The sequence below is a fragment of the Corvus moneduloides genome, chromosome 13, assembly GCF_009650955.1.
Source record: "Corvus moneduloides isolate bCorMon1 chromosome 13, bCorMon1.pri, whole genome shotgun sequence".
Classification (NCBI taxonomy): domain Eukaryota; kingdom Metazoa; phylum Chordata; class Aves; order Passeriformes; family Corvidae; genus Corvus; species Corvus moneduloides.
The window spans coordinates 19824835-19837079 of record NC_045488.1 but is presented as its reverse complement, the minus strand read 5'-3'; the positions used below and the strand labels follow the sequence as shown (position 1 = coordinate 19837079).

The following is a 12245-nucleotide window of genomic DNA, read 5'->3' as shown; positions in this document are numbered from 1 at the left end:
ACTGAACCAGGTTTGTTTGGAGTTTGCTGGCTCTTCAGGGACTGCTCCTATTAAACCTGAGGAAGAGCACCCAATAGCTTGGAAAAGGCAGAGTGTAACACTGCTAGCCTTGGGTCTCACATATTTGGGACACTGGAACAGCCACAGCCCTGTTTTGCCGGTTAAAGCCCTCAGGAGGCTGATCTTGGGGTTCCCCATCTTGTACCTCCCCCTGCCTTGGGAATAAGATGATTTTTGGGGGTGGGGAGCACCCATCTGGAGGGTGGCATCTGCCACCGGCCCTGCATCTCCGTTGGTACCTGTGGTCTGGTGGGAGCAGCAGAGCTGTCCTTGGACATCACTGTCTAAGCTACTTCCTCTAATACTGTCCCAGACACTCCTACAGGGGAATACTTAGGAGCCCAGGCTGCAACAGGGAGAATAATTGCCACCAGGGTAATCACTCCAGACATTTGAGCAAGCCAACTGTCCTGGAGTCTTGTGGCATCCATATCCATTCAATTAGCTGAAGGACAATATGGCATTCTTCTCTCAGAGCTGACGCTGGCTTCAACTGAGAGGAAGGTTGGGAGGGAGAGGAACCCACCCTCATGCTGATCTCTGCCGTGGGGAAGGTGGGAACCTCCAGTGTTGGCTGCTGGGATGTGTGTCCTGGGAGCTTGGCAGCCTCTGGAGAGCCTGGTCAGCCTGGGATCGTGGGGCTGCAGCCACCTCCCTCGTGCCCCAGTTCCCTGCTGGTCCCTGACCAGAGGCATGGAGAAACCCAAGTGCTGTCTGGATGTGGGGCTGTAGCAATGGACTGGGATGGGAATTGTGCAGTTGGAGTGTGTATCCATCCCTCCTTTCTCTCTCTACGGTTCCTAGCAGGAAAGCAGGGCAGCTGTGTTTGGTGAGGCACAACTTGTGCCTGCACTGTTGGCTTCACAGCCTAAATTCTGTGTTGAATTTCATTTTGAAGAACCTAGAAAGGAATCGGGTACCATGAGATGCAAAAATCCCCATTTTCAGTGGGAACAGCTCTCCAAGGAATTCAGTTGTGCCTGCGGGCTCTGTTGCTGTTTCTGGCTTTTGGAAAGCGCTTTCTGGAGCCATCCAGGCGTGAGTCCTGTCCCATGTGGGCTCCTGTCAGGGAAGGAGACTTCCTGTCATACCAAGATGAAGGTGTAAGAGCAAAATACCAATCCTCTGGAATGTGGGCTTGAAATCTGGATAATCCTTTGCAATGGGAGAATGTGAGATACATTTGTTCCGGCTTGTCCTGGGAGATGGAATTGGAAAGGAAAATTAGGCAATTGTGTGAGAGAATAAAAAAAGTGAAACCCAGCTGAATTGGGTTCTGTTCCCAAACTGGAATGATGCGATGCATTTTTTGATGAATTATGTAGAGTGGTCTGAATGAAAACCGAGGAGATTCGAGTAGTGAGTTCTGTGGTTTCTGATATGATTTTTTTATTTTTTGCATTCATTTACTTGCACTTAGGCGACCTAAATTCCTTCTACAAAAGATACAGCCATTGCAGCAGAGTGTGCTGGCGTAGGTGGCTTTTTTCTTAAAATGAGCTACTTTCACATGAGTTCTGCTTAACTAGATTAATTTAAAGTTGAGATAAGGCAATACAAGTTCTTTATCAAGCCTGTAGTCCTCAGTCTTCTTGAGGAACGGGGTTGAATAGTCCAAGGATTTGCATATTTCTTCCTTTTTCAGTTTGCTTGACGAACTTGGTGCTTCAGTAGTTCCTTTCTTGAGTTAAACTAGGCAGGTTTCAGGTATTTGGGAATAAAGAAACCACTGCGATCCATTGCTTTTGTTACGTGGACATTCAAAGGAACGAAAAAAGAGAAAAACTTGGATTTGTGCATTTATTTTGGGCTCTTAAGGTGTACCAAGACTATCTGAAAGTGGTCTAAAAGGAGGAGGGGAAACCTGTTTGGAACCTGAGTGTCAGCGATGTTAATGTCTGCCTCCTGGAATACCAAAGGGAGAGGAACAAAGGCGGTCATGGTGCCAGCCTTGGCTCAAGGCACTGCTTTTTACTGTGGGACTGAAATTGGTCTTAATGAAAGTTGTTCATCTGATACTAAAAACACCCCAGCCTTGCTTCTTCTGGCTCCTGGCACATCCCCATCCTTCCCTCCCAGACCAGACAGAGCTTGAAGGGCTGATGGATAAACCAGGCACATTTTCTTCTCCAGAAAAACATTGGCTGTTTTTCTCCCCTGCACGAGATAAAATGGCATGAGCACACATCTCTCCCTTTTCAGGTCACTTTTTAATGGCTGAACAAGTGCTCCCTCTGTACGTTCTGGAGATCCTGCATTTGTTCTAACACGTGGAATTTCTGGCAGGACACAGGATCCTCCTGGGCACCTGCACCAAACTGTGCTCCTTCATTTCCCACCACACCAGAGCCGTGGTCAGTGTTTTTCCAAAGGTGTCCCAAGTGTCATCTCCTTCTTTCAGATGAACTGGTGTTTAAAATATGTTTTAAAAAACTTTGCTCTGTGACTGTAGGTGTTGGAACAGTGTACTGTTCTGTGCTAGCCATAATTAAGTTTTTGGGTTTTGTTGAAATTCATTAAGAAATCCCTGTGGTTTTTGAGGATCCTTCTTATAGGATGGGTTAGAGGTGAAGGCATTACTGTGAATGTGGCTGTGGGAGGCTGATGTCCACCAGTTCCTCTGGGAGCTCTGGAAAGAGCTAATCTCTTTCGCCTGCCCTGAAATAAGAAACGTGTTTCTCTTTAGCTTCCTGTTCATAAAAGAGCAGCTGAGGTTTATGGTTCTTTATGTATGCATGGACTTGTACAACAAAATCAGGATTGTTCTCCTTTGCCAGGTTTGCCCAGGCTTTTGTTTCCAAGCCCAGCACGGAATTGTTTGGAGTGCAACAATGTTAATGAGGTCACTTCTGCGTTGTGCTGTGACTGATAACGTGCACAATAATCTGCAGGTTTAGTAACTTGATTTGCTGCCTGTTGGGTTGTTGCATAGCTGTAATTCTCAGGGAGATCTTCCTTCCCTATCCTCCTTAATCTATAAATCTCTCCCACTTGTTGTGTTGGTGACTTGAGTAGTTACTGCTTCTTTTTCTGCTGGTGTCCAGCATTTCTTTAGTATGTACTTTTCATGGCTTTAATTTTTAAAAATATTCAACTTTACACTTTTGCACAGCTTCAGGGATCTGCGCAGATACTGTGTCACCTCTTCCTTGTGCTCTGCTAGAGAGGAGCATAAAGGCTTGGAAAGGATGGCATTTCCTGTGAGAAAAGGGCTCCAATGAGATGGTAGAATCATGGAATGGTTTTGTTGGAAGGACCTTAAAGATAATCAAGTTCCACCCCTGCCATGGGCAGGGACACCTCCCACTGTCCCAGGCTGCTCCAAGCCCCATCCAACCTGGCCTTGGACACTGCCAGGGATCCAGGGGCAGCCACAGCTGCTCTGGGCACCCTGTGCCAGGGCCTGCCCACCCTCACAGGGAGGAATTCCTTCCCAATATCCCATCTAACCCTGCCCTCTGGCACTGGGAAGCCATTCCCCCTTGTCCCAAGTTCCTCTTCAGCTCTCCTGGAGCCCCTTCAGGCACTGGAAGGGTCTTCTTGTCCTAGTTTGCATCCCAGAGCTTGAAGCCCTGAGCACTGTGGACACACTGGAGAGCTTGGTCCCACCGCAAAGACAGGAGGGCAGAATTTCCATCCTCCTGATGGAGTCTCGCTGGGGGTGAGATGGCCCCACATCCCTGTGGTGGGATGTGCCCGTGGCACCTCTCCAGCTTGGCAGGTCACCTGGGAACTGTTCTCCCTCTCTTGCAGCTGTAGGATTTTGCTCAGCAGGAGGGATCAGCGCAGCTGCGTGGATTGGCTGCATCTCCCACGGGTGATGTTGGCACCTGATGGCAGGAGATGTGTCTGGAAGAACTGCACAGCTCCACAACCTCCTCTGAAAAACCACTCTGGCTGTGTGCCCTGTGGTCACCGTGGTGTGACAGGGACAGGGCCACTGTCTGTACTTACAGGCAACCTGGCTGATGAGCAGACTGAGCAGGGATCTGCACAATTGGGAAGGACATTGCTGGCATAAAGCTAAATTTGAGTCTTGACTTGTTGGTGCAGGTTTGGAAGAGGGAGGAGGGCTGCCTGGAAGCGGGAAATAGATGCTGCACTGAGTGCCCTGCTCGAAGGAGAGACCATTTTTGACTCCAAAGTTCACAGAACTGCACAGACTAACTGGGAACAAGCTTCCCTGGCTGAGTATCCATCCTGTGGACAGTCCTAGGGGACATCTTGGTGTTGTGCCCCTGAGGGGACCAGCACAGGAACCACTGTGCTTCACTTACTCTGTTTGTAGTACAGTTACTGAGTTTGAAGGACAAACACAGGTGACTGGGAAGAAGGCAGGTCTGGAAAATTCCTCTTCTGTGCTTGGTTGCTGCTTGATCCCATTGGTTTGATGTGCAAATTCTCCTGTCCCTGACAATACAAACTGGTAAACTCATATAAAATGCAGTAGTAGTTGGGATACTCAGAGTGGGTGTACAAGAACCTGTTGGATGTGTCCTGTGTACAAGTAGCAGTTATGGAGGGATTGTGCATGTTGGTTTCTTCCTTTGCTGAGAGTTTATCTGAATGCCGGGGTAGGAACTGCTCGCTTTGGTTAGCAAAGACATGCTCCAGACTAGGGAGGGGATTTCACACGCTTCTGACCCAAAAGCTGCAGCTGATTTTACAGGTGTGTGTATCACTGGCTTGGATATGTTTGTAATTGTCTTGTATATAAAAACTGGTTTGTGCAGAAACTCCATGAAGGCTGGTGTGGTTATGGGATGAGTTGGATGAGGAGCTGATTCAGCCTAAAAATGGCTTTGGTTTCATTTATGCAGTTTTTTTCTCTGTACTTGCTTTGTTGATTTGTTGATTTCTAAGTTCATGGAGACCATGATATTGGTGTTCTATTCCCCAGTTATTTCCCTGTGCAGAGCTGCCCTTTGAGATACTCACATTTGTCAAAAGCCTTACTCCTGAAAGGGAAACCCCATGTGAGCTTTTATGGAAAAGTCTTCAGTGAGGTGTCACATGAAGGGAAAAAAGGGACCTGATGGGAAACGTGGAAACATCTCAGGAAGAGAAGTGTCTTTTTAGCTGACAGCAGCTTCTTTGAAGCACACTAGAGTCTTGCTGCATGTTTTCAGCTCCTTTCTGGATGGCGTGTTACAGCTGCAGGTGTCTCGGATTGGTAACAGCGTGATTCCGGCTCGGTCTCAGTCCCAGAGTGGACCAGACACTTGGTGGTGAGGAAAGCCAGATGCTTCCCAGGCTCTTACAGACCACCCACCCCTCTGCTGGGATTTTGGGGAAGGTCATGAAGTGACTCACCCAGTGTCCCTCTGTGAGAGCAGCGTAGATAAAATGTGTTACTCCTTAAGTTTTTTCTATCTAACTGCTCCGGGTTTGGAAGTATTTTAAGGCCTGACTCTGAAGAGGATCTCGATGTCCAAAGGGAAGAATTAAATCATGTATTTCACTTGATGTGCTCTGTCTGACTGCCGTGGGAACCCTTCCAAGTTCCCCAGGCTTTTGGGGTTCCGTGCTTGCCCTGCTAACGGTGCTCTCTGTCCTGTGGACAGGAATGCCCGAAATGCCACGTCACCATCGAGAAGGACGGGGGCTGCAACCACATGGTCTGTCGGAACCAGAACTGCAAGGCGGAGTTCTGCTGGGTGTGTCTGGGCCCCTGGGAGCCCCACGGATCTGCCTGGTGAGTTCGGGAGCGTGCCTTGCTGGAAGGCGAGGAGGTCGTGGTGCAAACGGCACGGATTTGGACTGAAATCTGTGGAATCGGTGTCCCTGTTACAGGTACAACTGTAATCGCTACAATGAGGATGATGCAAAGGCAGCAAGGGATGCACAGGAGGTGAGTCCATAACCTTTGGTGATGAGGGAGATCACCAGCCCTGTGGTGTGCTTTCTGTAAACCTACACATCCGCTCTAAAGGAATTCACGGATTTGGGCACAAATCCAAGGGACAGTTAAATCTTTTGACTTAAGATAGGGATGGCTTTGCCTGGTACGTGCTACCTTTGTACATCCACAGTACACAAGTTGAACCATGCCCGTGGTGTTATTTTTTTACAGCTGGTCTGTCAGTGTGAAGAAAGTAAGATTAATGACTGTGTATTGAGTCATCTTGGTTGTCTTGCACTATTTAGCACACGGTGCTTTTCCCCTGCTCTATAATCAACCTGAGATTGCCCTCTTAGCACGAGCACAGTAACTAGAATTCCTCATTAGCAAAAAAAACCCACCACCACCACCAAAACATCATCTTTTCACTTTTGTCATGACACTGGGAGCATTTGAATGCTGTACCTTGAGTCGAGAAGCTGAAATACAAAAGTGATGAGGCTTGAGCAGTGTGATTGTAATTGCTTCCAAGGTTGGGAGTGAGGATGTCAGAGCTGTGCTGGGAAGTGCCCGGGGCACTTCCCAGGGTTAGCGGGGCCACACTGAGCCGTCTGCCCAACGTGACAGGAGAGGAGGCTCCTTTGGAAAGGAAGCTCGTTCTCTGGGTCAGGAAGAGCCTTGTGAAGGGTTTACTTCTCTTGCAGCCATTACTTTGTTTTAACAATTCGTTCTCTTTCTCCCTAATGGGAATTAACACAGCGATCCCGAGCAGCCCTGCAGAGGTACCTGTTCTACTGCAACCGCTACATGAACCACATGCAGAGCCTGCGCTTCGAGCACAAGCTCTACGCTCAGGTGAAGCAGAAGATGGAGGAGATGCAGCAGCACAACATGTCGTGGATCGAGGTGCAGTTCCTGAAGAAAGCAGTCGACGTCCTCTGCCAGTGTCGTGCCACACTCATGTACACTTACGTCTTTGCCTTCTACCTCAAAAAGAATAATCAGTCCATTATCTTTGAGGTAGGAGAAAATGGGGTTGTCAGGAATTCAGATTGCAAAGCTGAGGAAATAAGATTTAATGCTTGGAGGCCTCTTGTCCCCACTTTTACCCAAGTTAGTCTGGTTTGATATTCCGTCATGCAAAAGTTAGAGGCTCCCTGGGCATTGTGTAGGATCGGCTGCTGGAGGAGTCACAGAATCACAAAGCTGTGGCTGTCCCTGGATCCCTGGAAGTGTTCAAGGCCATGTTGGATGGGGCTTGGAGCAACCTGGTCTAGTGGAAGGTGGCCCGTGGCAGGGTGTGGAACTGGATGAGTTTTTATGTCCCTTCCCACCCAAAATCAGTCTGGGATTCTGTGATACCTAATCCTCCTTTTGTATTTTGGTACTGATTCCAATTATGCTGAAATAAAAATCTCCCCCTTTCCTTTACCCCATCTCAAACACTTTTTTTCTTTTGTCTTTACAGAATAACCAAGCAGACTTAGAGAATGCTACAGAGGTGCTTTCTGGGTACCTGGAGCGAGATATATCCCAAGATTCGCTGCAAGACATAAAGCAGAAAGTACAGGATAAGTACAGGTTTGTGTTGGAATACTCCTTTCTCTCCAAGCTGCCCGAGTGTTGCCATTCCCTGTGTCAGGTAGTGACCTGAGCACTTGCCAAGATACGGTTTCCCCAGAGCCACATCCCTGGGAAGCTGTTTGCTCTTGGCTTTGTGCCACCCATTGTGATCAGCCAGTCCCTGGATATCCGAGAGCAGCAGCGCTGTCCCGTGCCAGCCCCGGATCCTCCTGGAGAAGCCCTCACGCAGATGCTGGCAGTGGGTTTTTGTGTCCCTGCTGGGACCAGCTCTCGGGGGAGGTGACAGCCTGCGGGCAGAGGCTCCCAGCTCTGCCTCCCATCTGCTTTGCAGAGCAGGAGCTGGAAGATCCAGCCCCGGAATGGAAAAAATCCTGTGTCCAGAAGCAATGGCTCTCAGTACACTTCTGTTCCTGCACAGAAGGAGCATGTGGGAATGGCCAGCACCAGGATGGAATCTGCAGAGCGAGGGCCAAAGAACAAGGAGTGACTTTGTTGTTCCAAGCTGCCAGCTCTGGCCTAGGATGAGCTGCCAGCAGAGAGCAATTGGCTCTTTTAATTGTCTGCTGGGTCCATTTGTGCAAAACGTGGGTGTAGAAAAGCTGTCCCTAAGGAAGAGGGAGAGAGCAGCCTGCCCAGCTGGGAAGGGGAGCAGGGGACTGGGGTCCAGGTGACACAGATGCCAGTGCTTTGTTCAGTCCCAGGGGAATAATTTCTGCACAGTGGAAAAGTACAAAGCTGAAAATGCGGATGAGTCACAGGATTAGGGCTTGCATTTCTGAGGCATTTTGCCAAAATCACTGAATTTGTTATGCCTGGCTTAGGGGGAAGAAAATATCTGAAGTAGGGTGAGCTGTAGGACTCAATGGACGTGGCAGGAGCTGTTAAGCTCTGGTGTGCCTGTGGCTCATCCTGCCCAACTTTGGCAGCACAGCTGGGGCTGGACAAGACTTCCTGACCTTCTTTTTGAAGACATTTTATAATTTACCCTTTAAGGCCACCATTAATTTGGTATTTCAGATGAAGCTGCTTGTTTACTTCAGTCCTCTGAACCTGGATGCTTTTGTAGGGATGAAATTAAAAGCTAATATAGCTTGAATTGCTTGGAAACAGTATCCCAAACCTGCCTTCACATTTCTGGGAAGAGAGAATTCTATCTGTCAAGCCCGTGCAGGTCCCTAATTAACCAGTTCAGTCATGTCTCAATCATGTCCTGCACGGTGCCCTTTGATGCAAGACTGGGAGCAGGATGTCACCGAGGTGGGTTTAAAGAGCTCTGGGAAGCTGCAGGAACTGCCCTCCAGGCTGGTTTGGTTTCAGCTGTTTGGATCTCTTTGCTTGCAAAGACATTTCTAGAAAACAGGATTAACCCCCCCTCTCCCCCAGCAGAAAAATAACTAAAGTTGGGAGAGCAGAGACCACGTGTTTGCCATCACATGCTCCTGAAAATCAATGGGACTCTGTGTATGGGGGTTTGTCTCACACCAGCTGCCAGCAGTGAGGGGAGCCACAGCTGCTCTGGTGGATAAATCAGTCACTCTGATCAGGTCCTGAGCGGTAGGTGAGGAATTCCTGCCAGGTGTTAGTGTGTGTCGTGGTCAAGGATGGCTTCCCGCTGGGAGATTCCTCCTGAGGGATGTCTGACCACTGCTGAGCAAGCTGGCTTCCCAGCAGCCAGAGCCTCTCAGATGCTTGTTTAGACTTTGCTCTTGGAACCTGAATTCTTTAAATGTTTCTGTGCTTTTTGTCTTCTGACACACCCGAAATGACCATGGCATCCTTTGCTGTGTTCTGTGATACCCCTTTTCCTCAGGATCAGTGATCCTGGACTCCGGGATCAGTTTTATGTGCAGCAGTTTTCAGTCAGCATAGGTGGAAATACTCCAAGGGTGTAGTGTCCCTCTGAGAGCCACGTGTTGGGATGTGAGGTGAAACCTGCTCTCCATCCAGGCCAGTAACCCTTTGGACTGCTTCCATCTCCCCTGGGAAGCAGAACTCTCAGTACTCCTGAGGTTTTCATCAGGGACTGGTTTGGGTTGGAAGGGATCTTAAAGTAAATCTTATTCTACCTCCTGCCATGGGCAGGGACACTTTCCACTAGACCAGGTTGCTCCCTCCCACCTGGCTTTGAACACTTCCAGCTAGTTTTTCCCAGCTAACTCATGGATTTTTGTTGTCCTGATGGGGCTCAGAACAGGCACCAGGCCACGTTTGAGGAGAACTCATCCCATTCCATGTGTCACCACCAACCTGTGCTCAGGCTTTTTCAAACCACAGCTGCTCCTTCCTTCTCTTCCAGTTACTCCTGAAGGTTTCTCAGCTGTAGGGGCTCTGGGGATACTTTTGCTGAAGAACTCCCAATTTGCACACTGGTTTTCCAGCCAGGGACCTAGAGCTGAGCAACTGGAGCAACCAAAGTCTTAATTAGTGCTGTTAACGGGCGGTAAATACAAACTCCCATCTCGGGGGATCTCCTCTTTGGGAAGTGAGGCGTGCAGTAGGTTTGGATAACTCGGTGCCAGGGATGCTGTGTGATTCCTGACATGCCTTTTCCATGCTGTCCCTGTCCCCTGCAGATACTGCGAGAGCCGGCGGAGGGTTTTGTTGCAGCACGTGCATGAAGGCTACGAGAAGGACCTGTGGGAGTACATCGAGGACTGAGCCCGGCCCCGCAGCAATGAACTCTGAACCCTTTCCCATCCTAGAGTGCTCATGCAATTCCAATAAAACCCACCCAGGGCGCTGCTCCGCCTCTTACACTGCTGGTCTGTAGTACCGGGATTCTGTTTTGTTAACAGAAAAATTAAGTAAATTATATTGTAATAAAAAAAAAAGGTAGATAAACCATTGTACAACAGTATTCTAGGCGGCCAAGAGTGTGACAGACGCACTAAAAACCCTCCAACTTTAACTTGTAACGTAGCTTCATCCTCCAAGCCGACTCCTTTTTCTTTTCTCTCTTTCTTTTCCTGTGTGTAGTACAGATGAAACTTAAACCAGTTTCTTGACACTGCTTTTCATGTCCAAACCAGCCATTTTGATGGACTTTGGTAAGGGGGGTGGCTCTCCCGCCCCCCTCCTCCTCTCTGCCACCCAAGTACACGGATGAATGTGGATTGGTTCGTTGTAAAGAGGATTTTTGGGGAGGGAAGGAGGGGGGTACACAGCAAGGAAAAAAAAAACCCAACCTTTGTATATGACTTTTAAAACAAAAAGAGGACAACACAGTATTTTTCAAAGTTGTATATAGCGCATATGCATGGACAAAGAGCAAGCGTGGCACGTGTTTGCATAATGTTTAATTACAAAAAAATATTTATTCTTTAAAAATCTTCAAGATTATGTCTATTTGCTGTGCATTTTCTTTCAGTTCGATTCTTTTGTTTGGTTTTGGTTTTTTTCCCTGGGCTGGGGAGGGGGAAGCGTGTGCTGGTGTAGTTGAATATATCTATATATATATATTTTTTTTTTTTTTTTCTTTTTGGAAAGCTTTTTCCAGAGCAGTTGGGTTTCTCCTCTTCCTGCAGTTCCTTTCTGTCCAGGGCCTCCCCCAGGTGTGTGTGGGTGTGTGTTTGTGTGTGTGTGTATCCATTGCTGGCGCCGGACGCGGCCCCTCGCAGCTCCTGGAGCTCTGGTTCAGGATGCCTTGCCTTTTTCTCGGTTTATTTTCGGCCCCAGATCTTTACCTGCCCAAATGCAGCTCTCTGTTCCCAGCCGTGCACGCAGGACACGTGCTCTGATCCCAGAGGAGGCGTGTGTGTGTCTGTGTGTGTGTTTAGAGGTTTGTGTTGGATCCCGAGGCAGGACAAGGAGGGGTGTTCTGCACCACTTCTCCAAAGACTTCCGGCGAGATTTCGGCTGTGGATCTTCTCTCCCTCCCCCTTTCATCTGTCAAATGGACCCTTTCTTGCTGTTTTAATTTTCACTTCATTATAACGAGTCGTAACATTGAAAAGGAAAGCTGATGGAATTGTCTTTGTGTTTGTTTTGGGCTCAATCACTGGGCGTCCTGTCCTGGCAACTATTTAACACTCCATCTAGTGCACTAGAAGCTGAAATCAGTGGAGTATTTTTCAATTAAAAGGGGAAAGAACTAATGAGTTTAGCTACTGAGTCCATTTTTATGATTTCTGTAACAAGAGCTATGTTAAAGTAAACAATTGGTGGTGGTTTTATTAAATTTACTCCTGTATAGGAATTCCTTCTGTGGTATTTTTCGCCAGGCAAGTGTTCTCCGAGCCTCCTGCCCCTCTGCCAGCTTCCACGGGATATGGAAGCTGTGAAGGGATCAAATAAAAAAAAAAGGCAGATCCCAGGCAGGGCTGCAACACGGGATGTTCTTTCCAGCTGGCAGTGGAGTCACTTCGGCTCCCTCACCGCTCCTACCGACGTTCCAGGGATGCGTTTTTGTCCCTCTGTGCCTGCTTTTCCCTTTATTTGCCCTGGAAATCAGACGTGAGGGAGTGCAGCCGCTTTCCCGGTGCTTTTCCTGGCGCTGCTGGAGGGGTGGGATGGCGCAGGGCTGCGTGGGAGCGGCCCTGCCCGTGTCCGTCCCTGCCATTCCCGCTGGGAATTCTCCGTCCGTGCGTTGAAACACGTGAAAGCTGCAGCAAGGTGGGCTGGGGAGGTGCAAGCACAGAGGCGGTCGGTTTTCACTCCGTGTTTCCCAGAGGAATACGCCAAGGATGTGGGCACTCCACCCCAAAGGAACCGCGGTCTGTGGCGTCCTCCGTCCCGCTGGCTGCTGGCAAGCCTAAAGACA

At 48.8% G+C, this 12245-nt stretch overlaps 1 protein-coding gene across 2 annotated transcripts in view; it reads left to right on the top strand.

Moving 5' to 3' along the window:
* Positions 1 to 10318, top strand: part of ARIH1 (ariadne RBR E3 ubiquitin protein ligase 1) — a 49264-nt gene extending 38946 nt beyond the window's left edge. Inside the window, exons 10-14 of one of the 2 annotated variants that reach the window (XM_032122829.1) lie at positions 5625 to 5755; positions 5854 to 5911; positions 6650 to 6922; positions 7371 to 7483; positions 10060 to 10318. In XM_032122829.1, the coding sequence (XP_031978720.1) occupies positions 5625 to 5755; positions 5854 to 5911; positions 6650 to 6922; positions 7371 to 7483; positions 10060 to 10144 (660 nt within the window). In that variant the 3' untranslated portion in view covers positions 10145 to 10318. The remainder of the gene's footprint in view (positions 1 to 5624; positions 5756 to 5853; positions 5912 to 6649; positions 6923 to 7370; positions 7484 to 10059) is intronic. The other variant, XM_032122830.1, reaches the window with a different exon arrangement.
* Positions 10319 to 12245: the final 1927 nt, after the last annotated feature.